We start from the raw sequence: 19,850 nt of genomic DNA on the forward strand, positions 1-19,850 counted from the left end.
AACTGTCCACTTAGGAACCAACACTAATTGACAATAAATTTCACATGCTGTTGTGCAAATGGAATAGACAACAGGTGGAAATTTTAGGCAATTTGCAAGACACCCCCAATAAAGGAGTGGTTCTGCAGGTGGGGACCACAGACCACTTCTCAGTTCCTATGCTTCCTGGCTGATGTTTTGGTCACTTTTGAATGCTGGCGGTGCTTTCACTCTAGTGGTAGCATGAGACGGAGTCTACAACCCACACAAGTGGCTCAGGTAGTGCAGCTCATCCAGGATGGCACATCAATGCGAGCTGTGGCAAGAAGGTTTGCTGTGTCTGTCAGCGTAGTGTCCAGAGCATGGAGGCGCTACCAGGAGACAGGCCAGTACATCAGGAGACGTGGAGGAGGCCGTAGGAGGGCAACAACCCAGCAGCAGGACCGCTACCTCCGCCTTTGTGCAAGGAGGAGCAGGAGAAGCACTGCCAGAGCCCTGCAAAATGACCTCCAGCAGGCCACAAATGTGCATGTGTCTGCTCAAACGGTCAGAAACAGACTCCATGAGGGTGGTATGAGGGCCCGACGTCCACAGGTGGGGGTTGTGCTTACAGCCCGACACCGTGCAGGACGTTTGGCATTTGCCAGAGAACACCAAGATTGTCAAATTCGCCACTGGCGCCCTGTGCTCTTCACAGATGAAAGCAGGTTCACACCAAACGGACCAGTTCGTAGCTGGATTATTCACCGATCTTTTATACCTTCTCCAGAACATAAATGTTGTTCGGTTCTCCAGTTCTGTGAGGTGGAAGAAATTCCTTTGTTCTCTCTATGTAACTCACTCTCTCTATACTGTCTGGCCATGAGGCAGGATCTTCTCTAGGAATTTACGACCTCTCTTACAGAGCCTGGTGAAAGGGGTATAGAGAGGGAGAGGGGGATGGTGCTCGCTGTACCCAAAGAGGGCAACATCATGACAGTAGTTTAGCTGTGAGAAAAACAAGATGGATCCCACTTATAAAGGGCTTATGGGCGCTTCATTGAGCCCTTCATTCAATTTGCCTACTTTTTGAGTGACCAAAATTTCAAACCTAATGGATAATGAGCTCCCTCAGGTGCGTAAGCAGCACATGGACCGCTGTGTGAGTTTCCTGGTGGAGGAGCTGAGGGTGGTGAGACAAGAGGAGGCGCCGGGCCGGATCTTCTTTGTGTCGGCCAAGGAGGTGCTCAGCTCCAGGATGCACTGTGCCCAGGGCATGCCCGAGACAGGTGAGATTGGTGAGGAGGGACCAAAGGCTAGGTGGGCGAGGTTGCATGATGCTTACTGACTGGCTAAGCTGGCTCACTGATAAGGCTTTGGAACAATAATTATACGATATTGACATGGTTATGGTAATTTAGAAGGCAAAATAACAATTTACTTGAATACATATACATTCATAAGAAGTTGACAGCACACTCCTGGCAGATTTTCCTCCATCAGCCCTATAACAGGCATCTCTCTGTTACTGTCTCACCTCGAAAACATCATTGCTATCGTAAAGCTTTGAACTGTTCACCTTACCCGGCCATCCATGAATGCCCACATTAACTATAACTTAATGTGCTGGTGGTCCCCCATTATTATTTTTATTTTGACTTCTGCTGGTCTTTCTAGGTGGCGCTTTAGCAGAGGGATTCCACGAGAGACTGAGGGAGTTCCAGAGATTCGAGAGAACTTTTGAGGCAAGCACTGAAGCATAACTGATTGTCGTGGTCCATTGTAATATCATTGTCAATTTCACGTTGAGTGGCATTGTCACACTAACTTACTGTATTTACGACTGCACAGGAGTTCATCTCGCACTCTGCGGTCAAGACCAAGTTTGAGCAGCACACGCGCAGGGCGTGGCAGATCACAGAAGCAATCAAAGCAGTCATGGACGCCATAAATATCGCATCCGCCGAAAGGAAGTGAGTTTCTCCCCCAGTTTTTTTATAGGAGCATTGGTAATGTGCTACTGCCATACGCCCCTAAACAGTATTGATTATTAGTCATTAGATTAAAGGGATACTGTGATATTTCAAGATTTAGACCGTTTATCTACTTACCCAGAGTCCGATGAACTCATGGATACCATTTTTATGTCTCTGCGTGCGGTTTGGAGATTATTGAAGTTAGCATATCGTTAGTTTAGCGCAATTGCTGTAAGTCCCCCAGTACAGTAGCCAGCTCCTCTCAAAAGCAGGGGAATAGACCTTCTAACTACTCCAAAACTGGGTGGTTGGTCATTTATAGTCTTACAAAGCTATTCATAGTAATGGATAAATAGATTGAAGACCTAAATATCGCAGTATCCCTTTAAAGGACCAAACGCTAGATCTGAACATCCAAACCTCCAATTTTCACACTAACTTCCTACTAACATCCATGTACTGTATGAATTGCGCAAAACTCTGACTCAAATGTGCATCTCAGCATAGGATTTAGCTTTGAAAGAGAGAAGCTTTCCAATTTGCTCCTACCTATGACAACCTTTGCTCTTTCCCCTTTGACCTCTCCGCGTGCAGGATATTTTCCCTGGAGGACCGAGAGGACCAGAAGGACCGTCTAGAGTTTGTCAGAGGCCAACTTAACCGCCTGACTGAGAACGTCAAAGAGAAGATCAACACCATAACAGATGAGGTGGCTGCCAAGGTAGACATTCGCACTCACCCACGTACAGTTGTATAAAAAGGGAGGGACTGTCTGTTAAGCCAAATGACAAAGGGGAATAGCCTATTATTTACTATAGGCCTGATTCAGAGTTTAGATAAGCGTACACATCTTTCACCCTTGACCTAAATAATTAATTGATGTTAATGGGAGAACATTTTCATTAAGCACACAGATCTCAAATCCAAATAATGCAAGGATAGCGGTGCGTAAATGTGTGAGTAAATGATTGGTTTAGGATTAACAGATGAACAACTCTCTCATACAACACATATGTTTGTCTATAGTTGGCCTGACAAGCAGTTTGTGTTCATGATTTTGTGTTCAACGATATTTTGTGTATTGGTAGCCACATATAAATAGTGTAGGCAATGGAGAGATTAAGGTTAGTAAATTATCTGTTGGTTTATGATTTTTACTATACATTTTTGTTTAGGTGACCGTTGCCATGGTGGAGCAGATTCGTGGTCTCCCAGCGCTGGTTGATGAGTTCAGTGTTGATTTTATACCAACACCACATGCATTGCCGCTCTACAAAGCAGTGAGTTCTGCTTCTAGATCCTATATCCTAGCAATATTAACCCATGATCAACAGTTAAACTCTATCTTAATTGTTACACGAAGCCTAAAGGCCTAATCTTAACAACACACTTTTTTCAGGACAGAAAAAGTGGCATTAAAATTGTATTTCCCTTTAACTATTTCACCCTTTCTACACTGTCATGTTTTTTAAACGTGACATTTAACCTTCACACCCATGGGCAAACACTCAGATGTGCGCAGAGACCTATGCACACAAACACACACTAGGGTTTCCGTTAGGAAAATGTGGCGCCAGACAATGTGACCAGGAAGATTTTAATTTTACCGGCCATTTGAGAAATTTACCAGACCTATACAGTGTATGCATTGGGTGTGTAACCCATTAGAGCGTCCACCCACAGTGCTCAGAATGATAGAACATTTAGATCACATTTCAATTATGGTAATTCATCTTAACAGATCATGCAACTCCTGTAATGTAGCAGCCAATAAAACGTAATTTTCAAACATTTGACAAAATGCAATTCACAGGAAAACACCATTCTAAACAGCAAACCTGATATGAGTGGTTCCATATGTGAAAGAGTGGGAACCTAAAGATGCAACAACTAGGATGCGTTGCTAATATGACTAGGATTGTGCCTTTGGCTTCTGGACAATGAAAGAAAGTTGATATGAAAACCTATAGAACTGGAGAGAAACGCTGGTAGAGCGCGATAGGACAAGGAAATCCCGGCCAGCCAAACCCTCCCCTAACCCGGACGACACTGGGTCAATTGTGCGCCGCATCATGGGTCTCCCGGTCACGGCCGGTTGCGACACAGCCTGGGAGTGAACCCAGGTCTGTAGTGACGCCTCAAGCACTGCGATGCAGTGCCTTAGACCGCTGTGCCACTCAGGAGGCCATGAGGAAGTCTTTATAAAATAATTGCCTCCATGTTTCTATGGTCCAATTTTGACTAGGCTACTTTGAATCAAATCAAGGTAAGACATACCTCATAATATGAAGTAAAGCATTCAGGTTTCAAACAATTAAATATATGTTTTCAAAATGCATACTGCCTCCAGATCACATTGCAAAGTCGTGGGTGACGCACTGATAGCCTACCTACTATTGCCTATGCACTTGAATGGTGCGATTCAATTACCTGTAAAGAAATAAAAATAGTAGCTCTTTTCAATCGTGGCCATCAAAAGTGTTTTTAACACGCGATAGCATTTACAATTGTTAAGGAATGACTTGGCTTATCAAAGATTTTGATTCACTCCAGCAGCAACTACAGTCAAATGTATTTACATTGACTGATATTTCCCTTAATTATTTAAATGCATAATTTTTTTGATCTCGGTCAGGGCCTAAAATTAACTTTTTGTTCCACCATCAACTGTGGTGGGTAGATAAAAAAATATACCAGTAAGAAGTAATGTGGTATATTAATAATCAATTTCATTTTTTTTTTGTCTGTGTGTCTTTTACCCAAAATATCAGATGACACAAAATGTTCAGCTGCTCCTTTAAGGGCTGGAGGTTACCGTGGTAACAGGGTCACTTGAGTCATGTCACGTGTGTCTGTGTGTGTGAGATTTGGGATGTGACTAGTAGTAGCGTCTACAGCGTCTCTTCGCAATCAGTTTACCCGCTCATGGTCAATTTGGCCGGCAAGCATTTTAGTTATCTCTTTTCATTTTTTTTTATCAGCCAAAAGCCGGCAATTACTGGCTAACGGAAACCCTGACACACACACACACAGTCTCAGTGTACCCTATCTGATCAGTACAGCTAGCTGGAGAGTGAGGAATCACGCTAAACAGGATTGAAAGGAAAGCCTCTTAAAGTCCTGCTGGTCAGAGGGGGGTGGATGGGGTCAATAGACATAGGGTCAATAGGGCACTGTACTGTATGTGTCTGTATGACTGTGTGTGTGAATGTAAGCTTTGTTTACATCTATGGATGATAACACAGTGATGTATGAACTTTAAAAGTACTGGTCAGTGTCGTTCAAATTCTAGTTTTTTTTATGGCATTAGCACTTGGTTGTGTATGATTGTCTAAAAAATATAATGATGGTAAACAAAATCTTCACTGACATCCTTTTGAATAATAGGTTGTGTGTGTGACCAACCAGGTTTAAACCCGGGTTGTCTACTCACCACAACACCGTTAGCCCGCTGAGCTAAAGCCTGGGCAGAGCTTGGGGAGCTAACCTAGGTATCCAGGTCTCCGATAAGGTTACTGATCACGCGAGTGTGGTTCACTGAACCACCTCCATTACATGCAGTCTCATAATCTCTTTCTACTCATTGTTTTCACCTGCAGAAGCTTATGATGCATGTGGAAGAGAGGATGAGTACATCTTTGGCCTTTCGTTGTTCCACTGGGATCAATGGCCACATGCAGTCATGCCAGAAAAACATGATTGGTAGGTATAGTACACACTTTGCTTGAGCCATGAATGTGTTTCTTGAAATTCAAAACAGTTTGGTGATCATGGGCATAACATTATTATATTATAGCGAATAGAGGGAGCGGGAATAGGAACCGTGTTGCTCCTGTGAAAGGCAAACAACGGTACACATTAGGGTTAACCCAGTTGGAGGGAATTGTAATGTGGGCTCATTAGTGAGGATTGCTACACTGCCCCATCTGAACACAAAGATACGTCTCCGTGCTGGACCATCTTTCAGGTTTACGAAGCACGTCCATCCGTGCATTGCGATGGCTTCACTGGCGCCATCCCAAACCTCTGTCACCAAAATAGCAAACGGAGGGATCAGCAATAGAACCCAGATCGCTCCTGTGAAAGGCAAACTTGCTACACATTGCTCCAATAGGGTTAATCCACTTTGGGGGAATTGTAACGTGGGCTCATTAGTGAGGATCGCTACAATATCAATCCAAGAATTAGGAAGTAATTGATTTATATAGATGTATTATTTTTGTGTAGTTAGACCCATGATGATGATTCTGTATTTCAGAGAATATTCGGCCACTGCTGCCCCCTGCTGTCCAGGAGCAGCTCCACATTCACCTACCCAGCAGGAAGTTTGTCCTGACCTACGACCTTAACCTGGCCACCCTCTGCGCTGACTTCCAGGAGAACATCGACTTCCAGTTCTCTCTCGGCTGGACTGCCCTTGTCAGTCGATTCATTGGGCCGAGCAATGCCAAACGAGCCCTGACGGCCATGAACCAGAAGTTTCAGGTTAGCCATGGTCAGGGCCTGTATTCCGTCTCTCAGAGTAGAGGTGCTGATATAGGATCAGTTTTGCCTTTAAAATCATATTTAAGAAATATGGCATGGACATCATCCTAGATCAGCACTCCTACTCTGAGATGCTTAAAAAAAAGTTTACTTTGACAACAGTAGGATAAATTAGTGATATGCCAGGGGTGGCAAGCCATCCTCTTGAGCTACTGGGACTGCAGGGTTTTGCACCAACCCTATTCTTAACACCTGATTCAGCTAATCAAAGTATCGAAGAACAGCTAAGTAGTTTTAGCAGGGTTGGAATGAAAGCCTGTACACCCCGTAGCTCTCGATGAGGAGTATTGATGTAGGTGGCCACCAGTGTCATATGCCCTTAAATTCTCTCCAGAATACCTCTCCTACTGCACTCCAGGCACATGGTGGAACCAGCCTACAGGACCACATGGTCTTTTCAATGGCAACAGGTGTAGTGTCACTCACCTCCAGAGCATCCATGACTGTGCTTGTCATTGGCGGAGTGGTATGTGCACGTTCTCTTCTATTCAAACCAATTATGTTTGTATTTCATTGTATAATGTACTCTATTTGCTACCGCTACTGATAAAACTGGAAGGGGCTTGTATTGGCCATTGCTAACACATGCATTGCTAGCCGTTATCTTTTGGCACACCAACGCTTAACGATAACTAATAAACTTCCATACATGATTGAAGAAGACAATGGAGCTCCGCCTGGTCTTTTTTTACATTGTGGAGGGGGAAGCGAAGGCTACTGAGTAATAGTGAAAGGGACAGCTTTTTTCACCCGATTTGGGCAACACTATAAAGAGTTAATATAATGTGTCATTACATACCTATTTAAAGGTTTGTGTCGAATTTGAATATGCTAAAGTAATATTCAAACGTAAACTGCGGCTGTCACGGCTTTTGAGAGTCATGATGGCTTGCAGTGATGACGCGAAAAATGAATGCATTCAAGTTGGACCATTGACTAGGTATCCCCCTTTCCCTATCCCTTTCACTTTCTTGTTTTTAATCTGCGAGAGAAGCGCGTATCGTATAGCGTCAGAGGGGTCAGGTTTTTCACATTTTCTCGAATACTATTGGTCTATTACCATGTCAATCAATGCTTGAATAGAAATGTAGTTTACGAACCGGATTTTGATACCAACACAGTCACTACAGTCCCATTTGTTTTCATCGCAGCCTCATTTGAATACCATGGTACACAAAATCTGTATGGAACAGTGTTAGCTACCGATACTTGTTTGTAATGATAACAGATAACTTGCGTGCCAAAACTGACACAGTAAAGCAAACACTGACACATGATTATATTGCTAATATGCTATTAATACTGACAACTGTTTGTAAAAGCTAATGCTAACACTGATTTTCTTGCTAGTCTAGCACTGCTATTACAGCAATGTTTACATGGCTAATGGCTGACAGCTAATGCTTAAGCAGGTGATCTCCTCCCACCTTGTGCGGCAGGTGTGGCGCTCAGTGGGCTGGAGGCTCATCGCCCTCTCCGCAACACTTTATGGCCTGCTCTACCTGTACGAGAAGCTGACGTGGACCAACGCCTCCAGGGAAAGGGCTCTGAAGCAGCAGTTTGTGGAGCTCGCCATCCACCGACTTAGGGCCATCATCCCCTTCACCAGTGGGAGCTGCAGCCAGCAGGTTCACCAGTGAGTCCCAGTTCTACCGAAACAGTTTGAGAGAGGATAGGATTTAATTTAGCTTTTGTGGCTTTCGATTGAATTTAAATGAGTGTATGGTAGTGTTACGCAATTAACCAATTATTATTATAAATTATTTGAATTCCATTTCATTCCGTTTTTTTTCTGTGAGCTCAATGCACACATTCCTCAGTTTCTCTAGAGCAGTGGTCACCAACCTTTTTTGAGAGATCACTTTGAGTCAAAATGCAAGCCGCAATTCTTTTTTAGATGACTTAAAAAACATACGATTATGCAACATGAACCTATTAAAAACAGTACTGTATTAATGAGGTTTGTGCAGTAAGCTATAGGCCCAAAACATTATCACTGCATACAGTGGTTCCTCCTTTAGAAGTTGCGAGCTTACACCGCGGGACATAGAGGTACCCAGCGTCATGGCTTCAGTGTGCCAGACCACCGCAAGAGGGAGTTAGAGCACTCATTATGTATTTGGGTCCCAAGGTTTTTATATGACCAATCATATCGTGTGGTTCCAATGACGAATTTGACGCGAGCCTGGTGACTTTCTTCAAAGATGGCTGGCAAAACATTACGGTGGAAGCAAATGTAAGTAGTTATAATGAGTCAAGCAAAAAATGTACAATTGAGAGGAATATGTTAGTTAATGTAGATACCAACGTTTGTGCATTTTTTTTGTCATAAAGTAAATTTACAAAAATTGCTATTTTGGCAAATTAGCTGACTAGCTAACATTAGCCAGCTAGCTAGTTAGTGTTATGACATGAGTATGAATTTGTAATTCGTGTTGTTTAATGTTTTAGGGACTCCTGAGAAAACCAGCAAACCAGGCTATCGTCTTATGAAACAGTTCATGTAAGATCTAGCATGTGCTCCAAAACATGGTAATACATCCCAAATACAAATTTGGTTGAGAAAAAAATAAGGTATGTTTTCCTTTATTGTCCCCTTGTGAATCTCACTATGTCTAAATGGGCCATGTTTGTGTTCATTAGGGCTCATCTCAACAAAACGTTTTTGCAATCAACTGCGTTTTATTGTAGAAATACGGTTGGCACCTAATGGTTTTGTATTTCCCTGTAGCTCAGTTGGTAGAGCATGGTGTTTGCAACGCCAGGGTTGTGGGTTCGATTCCCACGGGGGGCCAGCACAGAAAAAAAATGTATGATATTGTATGAAATGTATGCATTCACTACTGTAAGTCGCTCTGGATAAGAGCGTCTGCTAAATGACTAAAATGTAAATGTATCTAGATTTTTGACCCCTTGATCAGCTCGCACTCTGAAAGTAAAGTATCTTTTTGTAGATATGAAAACAATAACTGAGATATAACCGTTCAATCTAAAGCAGCAGATGTCATTTTCAGGATACATCAATACAGCACAGAAAGCTTAACACCAGACTGGTATTGTGGTTGTTCATTAGGTGATGGGAAATATGCAACATGCATACAAAATAATATACTTACCTTCCTTGAAAATTCGTCTATACCGCCCAAGATGACAATGTTGTATCTTGAAAAAAGCATTGGAATTAAAAGTGAAATGTTTAACCTATTAACCTGCTTCATTATTTATGTATTACCAGTTGATGAAGAGCAACTCCAACTTCATACATCATTGAAAATTTGTCTATGAATAAGTAAGAATAAAAAGTTGAAATCAATTCTTATATTTGATGAAGACATTATACATCTTAGTATAAAGGCACAAGGCGAGACCCAGATGCAGACACAGGAGGCAGATGGTTGGAGTTTTACAATGTTTAATAATCCAAAGGGATAAGCAAGAGAATGGTCGTGGACAGGCAAAAAGGTCAAAACCAGATCAGAGTCCAGGAGGTACAGAGTGGCAGACAGGCTCGTGGTCAAGGCAGGCAGAATGGTCAGTCAAGCGGGTACAGAGTCCAGAAACAGGCAAGGGTCAAAACCGGGAGGACTAGAAAAAGAAAATAGCAAAAGGAGCACGGGAAAAACACGCTGGTTGACTTGACTAAACAAGATGAACTGGCACAGAGAGACAGGAAACACTGGGGAAAATAAGCGACACCTGGAGGGGGTGGAGACAATCACAGGAACAGGTGAAACAGATCAGGGCATGACACTTAGTACCCTATCAATTTATGATTTGTATCAATGTGGACAAGAGACAGGGGAGCAGGAACAGAGTATTTTTGCCGAGCAATGCAACGAAGCTGGATCATTCTGGCAATGATACCTGCACCATCTACACGCTGCAAAGACTCCCTAACTCTTTGCCATTGTACACGATAGCCCATTGCTCTGAGACTTCCTTTGACCATTTTAAAGCCCCCATGGGGTATCCTGGCCTTAATGGCCCTGACTTTCTGGTCTAACTCATCTGACATATCAGAATAGCATTCCCTGACAGACATATTGTGTTCTTTCATCCTTCTGTAAAAAAAGCTAACTGTTACAGTCATAAAATATGCTTATATATCGACTATGAAACAAATAGGACATGGCATGCTTATGAGTTGCAATGAAAGAAAGTTAGATGAATTCACCTGAAAAAGGCGAGAACAGGCATCCGTAGATAAATGTTTTTGGTTAGTTTGAGAATAATAATTGCATGATTTATCATTCTATGTATGTATATATCTATAAAATATAGCAGAATGTTATGAACCGTCCCTGAATCGTAGGAGCTAACTACTAGCTATGTAGAAGTTGGACAGAAGAACGCCCAGTGCTGCTTACCTGAGATGCCATCATCACACAGTCCTTCATAGGTGTCCACTATGTCTTCCTTTGTGATGGAAAGAAAGGCTGAACAGTATTGGTTGTAGCCAAACTGACACTCAAAAAATGGCCAAAATGGAGGGTGGTTGATAGCGAAATTAAATTGGAGTTTTATTTTCAAATACATTTTTTGTCCTCAAAATATTTTTGGGGAATAAAATGCATAAAGTTTTGTGCTCTATTACAAAATACTTGATTGCAATTTTTTTTTTTTACTTTAAAGCCTCGTTTTTGCATCCAGAACAATTATTTTTGATTGAAAATAAAAAGGTTTTGCTCTCGACAAAAAAAGGGCAACTTGCAACCAAAAATTGCTGCAATTTGGGGAGGGGGCCTAATAGCTGAACATAGACTATTCACCCTTTACTAAAGAATAGTCTAATAGCCGAGCTAGGTGTGAAAAAACCCTGTCCTATCATAGACCACATTTTCCCTAATGACCAAGGGGGAGTTAGAGCACTGATTATGCTTTTGGGTCCCAATGCACTACTGTCTCTCTAACTGACAATGAATGGGCATTATAAACCAAATAATAACCTGATAATTGTGCATAACTTCAAATGAAACAAGCAGGGAGCAGGTTTCGAACCCTCAACCTTCTTGCCCGAAGGCCAGCGCGCTATCAACTGTGCACCAAAAGCATGCTCAAGCCGCAGAGTTGATAGAGCACGTCCTCGCGGTAGCTTGCTACTCAATGTAATAAAGTACAAAATTAGAAACGTATAATATCTGAAAATGTAACTAGCTAGACTATCTTACCCATATACATGGATGGACGCTTCTCCCTCTCTGTCACAGATGCCATGATTGCCCTTAGTTTGAAGATGTAATCCGGAGACAGGTGTTTTGTACAACAGCCTTCTGTGTGTTCCCTTTTCGACTCCCTCTGCATATTTGCAATCAAACTACAACATTTTCTCCATCTCCTTAGCTATCATACTCTAATTCCACCGGTCATTCCACTGATTTCAAATCTCGGTCCTCCAGAAAGTGGAGAGCAGCAGTTTTTCAGTTCTACTATGTGATATCTTTCAAAAAAAGCCAAGTTAGAAAGGATTACCTACACATACTGACCAGCTCATGTTATAGACAGAAGCATGCTACATGGCAGACCAATCCGAACTCCTCTCTCGGCATGTCCAGCCAAACCATTATCTCAGCCAATCATGGCTAGTGGGAAGGTTCCTGGCTTTTTCCATGGCTCAACCAAGTAGGCTCGTAATTTAACAATTTTTACAGATGGCATACAAGTTTGTTATTAAGGCACATGAAAGTTCACATGTTCCAGAATGCATTTCTGCCAAAAATGGTTTTAGATTTTTTTTTAAGGTTTACGTTCAAATGCCTCTCCTGTGAAGTAGTGACGCGCGACATACGCCTAGTTTCCTGAAACGAGACACATATTTGTTTTGCTTGAATTGCCTTGCATTTGTGGTTGTTTTCAGACCATTTAAAAAAAATGATATTTCAACAATTGAGGTAGGCTATATGATTACACCGGTAATAGATCAGTTGTTGTATTACTTGTGAGGCACAGCTGAGTGAGCATATATTTGTAATAATTTTTTATTTTTATTTTACTGGGCTGATGGAGCCTGCATCGGATGGTGACTCTCAGTAGAGGGACAGGGCAGCAGAATGAGGGTCCGCCTTTCAATGTTCCTCCGCTCTCCCTTTAGAAAGTGTTGACAGTGTTGCGTAAACTTAAACAGGAACTCAATCATAAAAACAGCAGCTCTTTGCTGTATTTGTTGACAGTCTCTCTCTAGTCATGGTTTTAAAAGCTTTGAAATCTCACAATATCAACTTTGCAGTAGATTTTTTTTAATACCTGCTACGTTACTGCAAACAAGAAGATCTGAGCCATCCGATTGACAAGTGGTAGGCCTATAGTCCACTTGATTTGCTAACCCCGGGCCCGGCGGGAAGGTACCTTCAGACATATGAAATGGTTCAAAATGGGAACACATCGCCTACCCGACACGCAGGGCAGTTGAATTGGGTGCACTTAACACCAACAACTTCAGACAAATAAATAAAATACGAACACAAGTCTTATAGTTTGTTTTTTTACAGATCTCCATCGACTGGTTGGTGACCACTGCTCTAGAGATAAATCAGATCAAGCCCAAACTGTGCGATGTATTAGGGAGTTGTAGTTTCCAACAGGCCAATATTCGACATAGTTTAGCGCAGAAAACATGGTAATTAACTACAATGACCATAATCCATTGCACACCTACTTGTCCGGTCTGTGTGTTTCTTTTACACCTGTTAAATTAGGTTAGTGTGGGGTAGACACAGAGAGGGAGAGAAGAGACAGAAGAATGCGCAGTCGAGAGGGTTAGAAAGCAGTTGCTTCGCGAGGTATTTCTACCTGAAAATACATGTTCAAAGTGATTGCTAGTTGGTATTCAGCAGTCATAAGTCTGCCTTATTTACTTTTTAAGAACTAGTAAAATAGTGATTTTGTCAGACAGCATAGGCAGCAGCTCTATAGAGAAGAGACGATGACTTGAAATGAAATAATAGTCATCAAATAAAACAAATGTAATATACACAACTGAAATATTTTATTAAATTCATGTGAATAAATGATGGTTAATAAGTGATAATGGGCATTCACTACCATCATGGGACTTTTTCTCTGTGTTGTTAGAGCATTCAACCCACATAATGCATAGTGCGTTTATTTATATTTTTTATAAACAAAATCGGAAACCGTGATTATTTATAATCAAACCGAAACCAAATTGACCTCAAAAAGCTCAGCGCTAGTGTATGGTGAGTAGAGTACTATGCAGTTACACTACTGCGTCGAAAAAAATTACAGATACTTTTGTAACTGCAGGGTTACTACAGTATGCTGTATACAGTGCATTCATTTTGCTTTTAACTGTGGTTATTTTACAGTTATACTGTCATGTGTATCCTATGTAGCCTCAATGTGGAATCACTCGCTAATTAGCTGTGCACTAGTAGTGGCAATCTTCCAAGTGATGTCACCCTCTATTTGACCTAGAGATCGTGTCACCCTTGTTCAACCAAGACCATGTTTTTTATAGAGCTATTGGTTAGAATGTTGCTTTGTGGGTGATAAGGGTCTCTGATTTGCACCCATCTCGGGCCAGAACAGAGACAGAAGCTATACTGTTACATGTACAGTAATTATTCTCCAGCTCTCATGCCCTCTAACGTGACCTTTTGGTTGTGGCAGGGAGTTGGCAACGACCTTTGCCCGTCTGTGCCAGCGGGTTGACCTGAGTGAGGTGGAGCTGGAGGGGCACATTCGACTACTGAGTGGAAGGATCCAGAGACTGGAGAACGTCCAGCGACGCTCCAAGACTCTCAGGTCGAATAGCCACTGTACCTTGCATTGTTCATCTCAGCTTTTTAATGTCTGACAGTAGGGCTTTCTGAACACATTGTACACACACATACTTCAATACAAACTACTGACATGAAAAGTTAGAAAATAACAGAGTGATAAATCTCTTCTGTTTCCCACAGACACAGAGCCACAGATCTGGAGTCTCAGCTGGAGGCATTCTCTGCCCAGTATCTGCAGAATCAGTGCTGAGTGAACAGATCCTCACAAGGAGCTACATTGATGTTTTTAATGGAACTGGTTCTAAAATGGTCTTCGGTACCATGACCATTCTATACAGAAACAACTAAATTTCCAAGAACCAATTTAAAACCAAAAACAGACATTCCCACAACTTCCAAGGAACCAAATGTTTTAGCTGGATAGCATTTGGATGTGTCATTGCATATGTTATCGCATGGGGCACATCTCACACAGGTACAGTGCATTCGGAAAGTATTCAGACGCCTTGACTTTTTCCACATTTTGTTACGTCACTGCCTTATTCTAAAATATATTACATTGTTTTCATTTCATCATCAATCTACACACAATACCCCATAACGACAAAGCAAAAACAGGTTTTTAGAAATGTTTGCACATTTATAAAAATCAAAAACTGAAATATCACGGTACTCAGATCCTTTACTCAGTACTTTGTTGTAGCACCTTTGGCAGCGATTACAGCCTTGAGTCTTCTTGGGTAGGTCGCTACAAGCTTGGCACACCTGTATTTTGGGAGTTTCCCCCATTTTTCTCTGCAGAGCCTCTCAAGCTCTGTCAGGTTGGATGGGGAGCGTAGCTGCACAGCTATTTTTAGGTCTCTCCAGAGATGTTCGATTGGGTTCAACTGACTGGGCCACTCTGACTGGGACACTCAAGGACATTCAGAGACTTGTCCCGAAGCCACTCCTGCGTTGTCTTGGCTGTGTGCTTAGGGTCGTTGTCATGTTGGAAGGTGAACCTTCCCTTTAGTCTGAGGTCCTGAGCGCTCTGGGGCAGGTTTTCATCAAGGATCTCTCTGTACTTTGTTCCGTTCATCTTTCCCTCAATCCTAACTAGTCTCCTAATCCCTGCCACTGAAAAATATCCACACAGCATTCAGGCCAAAGAGTTCAATCTTGGTTACATCAGACCAGAGAAACTTGTTTCTCATGGTCTGAGAGTTCTTTAGATGCCTTTTGGCAAACTCCAAGCGGGCCTTTTACTGAGTAGTGGATTCTGTCTGGCCACTCTACCATAAAGGCCTGATTGGTGGAGTGTTGCAGAGATGGTTGTCCTTCTGGAAGATTCTGCCATCTTCACAGAGGAACTCTGGAGCTCTCTCAGAGCGACCATCGGGTTCTTGGTCATCTCCCTGACCAAGGCCCTTCTTCCCTGAGTGCTCAGTTTGGCCGGTCAGCCAGCTCTAGGAAAGTCTGATTGGTTCTTTTAATTTTTAATACATTTGCAAAAATGTCTAAAAACCTGTTTTCGCTTTATCATTATGAGGTATTGTGTGTAGATTTATGAGGGGGGGAAAATTATTGAATCCATTTTAGAATAAGGCTGTAACGTAACAAAATGTGGAAAAAGTCAAGTGGTTTGAATACTTTCCGAACACACTGTATACAGGGCCAAGCTGATTCTGTAAAACACAATTAAACAACAGGCAGAGTGCCATACAGTATTTTATTTAGACAGTTGTGAAATCACAGAGGGGTAGACAGAGAGATGGGAGTAACAATATGACGTTTTAGGTCTCATTTGATGTTTTAGGGCTAGATTCAATCAGCGCTATAGTTCGCTATGAGGTCATTTCCAATTGAGCCGACATATGCAGCACTTACCATGAATGCAGTCTCCGCGAATGCGGGAAAATTTCCTTTCAATTTTAATCGCGCTATAGCACTGAACTTTGGCATTACGGATTGAATCGAGCCCTTAGAGTGAAGCATGAACCTCGGTCTGCGGTGGGGAGAGGGAGTATATGTGTCTAGAGCCTGTGGTATTACCGCTAGACTACGGGCTCTGCACACGCCATACAGTATTGCCATGAAGACACTTTTGTTTTACAGATGGGATCTGTTTTGACTTCCTATGATCTAAGTCAGTAGTAGTTTTTCACTCATATTGTACAGTATTTGTAGTTCAGGCTACTGAGTTTGGAATTCATCTCTTTTTCAGCTCTACAAACATCAGTTATTTTCCAGCTCAAAAGTAATGTTAGTGTTGACACACTTTAGCAAAATAATAAATATATGGTATACAGTTCATTTTGCTGCTAAGCTACAACCAGTTTTGTCACCTTTGTACCAAGTAAACTCAAATGTATTGTACTTGCATTTTCTGCAACTCTGCACATTACATTTGGTATATTAGAGAGACACTGTTTATTCATGACTGTGCTATTCATCTTCACACAAGTGAAGATATGAATAAACAGCCTTAGTTACATCATATCTACTAAGTGCAATAAATCTGGCCAGATATTTCTTGGGTCTGTGTTTCTTGCCTGTTGAGGATTTGCCACACCAAGGAGGAAATATTGTTTGACGGGAGGCAATATATGGGTCGTTACATGAATATAGTGACTGATATTTTTTCAAATATTTTAAGTAAAAATTTTGCACCAGTGTTGAATTTGAAAAGCCTGCTATATTTAATGAAGTGCCCTTTAATACACTGAGTGAACAAAACATTATAAACATAGACTGACCAGGGGAAGTTATGATCCCTTATTGATGTCACTTGTTAAATCGACCTCAATCAGTGTAGATGAAGGGGAGGAGACAGGCTAAAGAAGGATTTTTAAGCCTTGAGACAATTGAGACATGGGTTGTGTATGTGTGCTATTCAGAGGGTGAATGTGCAAGACAAAAGATTGAAGTACCTTTGAACAGAGTCTGGTAGTAGGTGCCAGGCGCACCGCTATGTGTCATTCACCCATGGGTTTTTCACGCTCAACAGTTTCCTGTGTGTATGAAGAATGGTCCACCACCCAAAGGACAACCAGTCAACTGGGGGAAACACAACATGGGCCAGCATCCCCGTGGAATGCTTTCGACACCTTGTAGAGTCCATGCCCCAATGAATTGAGGCTGTTATGAGGGCAAAAGGGGGGGTGCATCTCAATATTAGGACATTGTTCTTAATGTGTATAAACCACATGGAAAATTCAATAAATATGACTTTCTTTTGTTCCATATTATATTTTCCCGACCTCTATTAAGGTTTTAACCCACTTAACCACACGTTTTCAGAATCATTGTAAAACCCTAGTTATTTTGTTGCTTTGACAAAGTAATTTCTGAAGATTATTATTTATTTAATGTAATTAGTGGTTCATTTACATTTGTCCCTAATTTTAAGGTCAACCCTGTTACGTGAACTGAACTCTCATTTTAATATGGTGAAAATATTCCTAGTTAAATATTTATTTTCAAAAGAAAAAACTGAGCGTGTCATGCATAACTAGTCAACCCTGTTACCCATAGATAGGCAATAAAAAAAATTGTGAAGCTTGCATTCAATTGCCCCTCCCAAATCAAGATTCCATTCCCCTTGTGACAAGGGAATTTATTGCTGATTTCAGATGAAATTACTGAAATGACCTGTTACTTTAATTGGCACTTTGACTAAATTACAGGATCCAAAAGGTGTGTATCCATTGACGGAATGACCCATATAACACCAACACAGGTAGCCTAGTGGTTAAGAGCGTTAGGCCAGTAACTGAAAGGTTGCTGGTTCAGAGCCGACTAAGTGAAAAAAATCTGTTGATGTGCCCATGAGCAAGGCACTTTACCCAAATTGCTCTTCAATTTTTTGTAATCTTAATTTAACCAGGTAGGCCAGTTGAGAACAAGTTCTCATTTACAACTGCAACCTGGCCAAGATAAAGCAAAGCTGTGCGACAAAAACAACACAGAGTTACACATGGGATAAACAAATGTACAGTCAATAACACAATAGAAAAATCTATATACTGTACAGTGTGTGCAAATGTAGTAAGATTAGAGAGGTAAGGCAATAAATAGGCCATAGTGGCGAAATAAATACAATTTAGCATTAAGACTGGAGTGATAGATGTGCAGATGATAATGTGCAAGTAGAGATACTGGGGTGCAAAGGAGCAGAAATAAATGACAATACAGGGATGAGGTAGTTGGGTGGGCTATTTACAGATGGGCTGTGTACAGGTACAGTGAACTGTGAGCTGCTCTGAGAGCTGATGCTTAAAGTTAGAGAGGGAGATAAGTCTCCAGCTTCAGTGATTTTTGCAATTTGTTCCAGTCATTGGCAGCAGAGAACTGGAAGGACAGGCGGCCAAAGGAGGAGTTGGCTTTGGGGATGACAAGTGAAATATACCAGCTGGAGCACATGCTACGGGTTGGTGTTGCTATGGTGACCAGTGAGCTGAGATAAGGTGGGGCTTTACCTAGCAAAGACATATAGATGACCTGGAGCCAGTGGGTTTGACGAATATGAAGCGAGGGCCAGCCAACGAGAGCATACAGGTTGCGGTGGTGGGTAGAATATGGCGCTTTGGTGACAAAACGGATGGCACTGTGATAGACTACATCCAATTTGCTGAGTAGAGTGTTGGAGGCTATTTTGTAAATGACATCGCCAAAGTCAAGGATCGGTAGGATAGTCCGTTTTACGAGGGTATGTTTAGCAGCATGAGGGAAGGAGGCTGTGTATCAAATCAAATCACATTTTATTTGTCACATACACGTGTTTAGCAGATGTTATTGCAAATGTATCGAAATGTAAGTCACTCTAGATAAGTGTATGCTTAAATTACTTAAAATGTAAACGGACTACTTTCTTGCTCTGCTACACAACAGAAATATATCAGATTCAAATGGTATCCTCTCTGACTATGGTAGTTTTGTGATATTCATAAAACATAAATTCAAATTGGCAAATGATAAATCAAAATCACGTTTCCAATTTATTATCCAAAATGGGTAGGCATTGTTTGTGACAAAATTAAAATAAATATATTGCATTATCATTTTCATGATTAATTGTGCATAATGCCTGCCAATTTGAAAAGTAAAGAGCAAAGTGTGTTTGATATTTCATTTCCATGGTACTATCCAGTACAATCTGCAGTTGGTTACATGGCGGAACGCCCTCCTCTGGCGCCGGAGAGGATGAGGATGGCTGCCGTTTTATTGACTCTTAACCAACCGTGCTATTTTGTTAGTTTTTTCGCATTGTTTGTAACTTATTTTGTACATAAAGTTGCTGCTACCGTCTCTTATGACCGAAAAGAGCTTCTGGACATCAGAACAGCAATTACTCACCTTGAACTGGACGAAGATTTTTCTTTAATGAGTCGGACGGGAAGGATATACTCCAAACAACCGAACAGGCCCTCATCCCCGTCATTCGCTGGAGAAAGGGGGTGTGAGGATCAGGTGACGAGTGGCTAATCTACCTTTGCCATCCGTACTGTTAACTAACGTACAATCGCTGGAAAATAAATGGGACGAACTGAAAGCACGTATATTCTACCCACGGGACATTAAAAACTGTAATATCTTATGGTTCACCGAGTCGTGGCTGAACGATGACATTAATAACATACAGCTGGCGGGTTAT

At 41.7% G+C, this 19,850-nt stretch overlaps 1 protein-coding gene across 1 annotated transcript in view; it reads left to right on the plus strand.

Annotated features, from left to right (window-relative positions):
* The window catches only part of mfn1a (mitofusin 1a), a 30,491-nt gene extending 13,762 nt beyond the window's left edge, over window positions 1-16,729 (plus strand). The window contains exons 8-18 of the mRNA XM_014139163.3: window positions 1,094-1,247; window positions 1,636-1,703; window positions 1,810-1,931; window positions 2,529-2,655; window positions 3,110-3,214; window positions 5,534-5,636; window positions 6,193-6,419; window positions 6,814-6,945; window positions 7,919-8,115; window positions 14,106-14,240; window positions 14,399-16,729. Coding sequence (XP_013994638.1) covers window positions 1,094-1,247; window positions 1,636-1,703; window positions 1,810-1,931; window positions 2,529-2,655; window positions 3,110-3,214; window positions 5,534-5,636; window positions 6,193-6,419; window positions 6,814-6,945; window positions 7,919-8,115; window positions 14,106-14,240; window positions 14,399-14,468 — 1,440 coding nt within the window. The 3' untranslated portion in view covers window positions 14,469-16,729. The remainder of the gene's footprint in view (window positions 1-1,093; window positions 1,248-1,635; window positions 1,704-1,809; window positions 1,932-2,528; window positions 2,656-3,109; window positions 3,215-5,533; window positions 5,637-6,192; window positions 6,420-6,813; window positions 6,946-7,918; window positions 8,116-14,105; window positions 14,241-14,398) is intronic.
* Window positions 16,730-19,850: the final 3,121 nt, after the last annotated feature.

The sequence above is a fragment of the Salmo salar genome, chromosome 14, assembly GCF_965601325.2.
Source record: "Salmo salar chromosome 14, fSalSal1, whole genome shotgun sequence".
Lineage (NCBI taxonomy): Eukaryota > Metazoa > Chordata > Actinopteri > Salmoniformes > Salmonidae > Salmo > Salmo salar.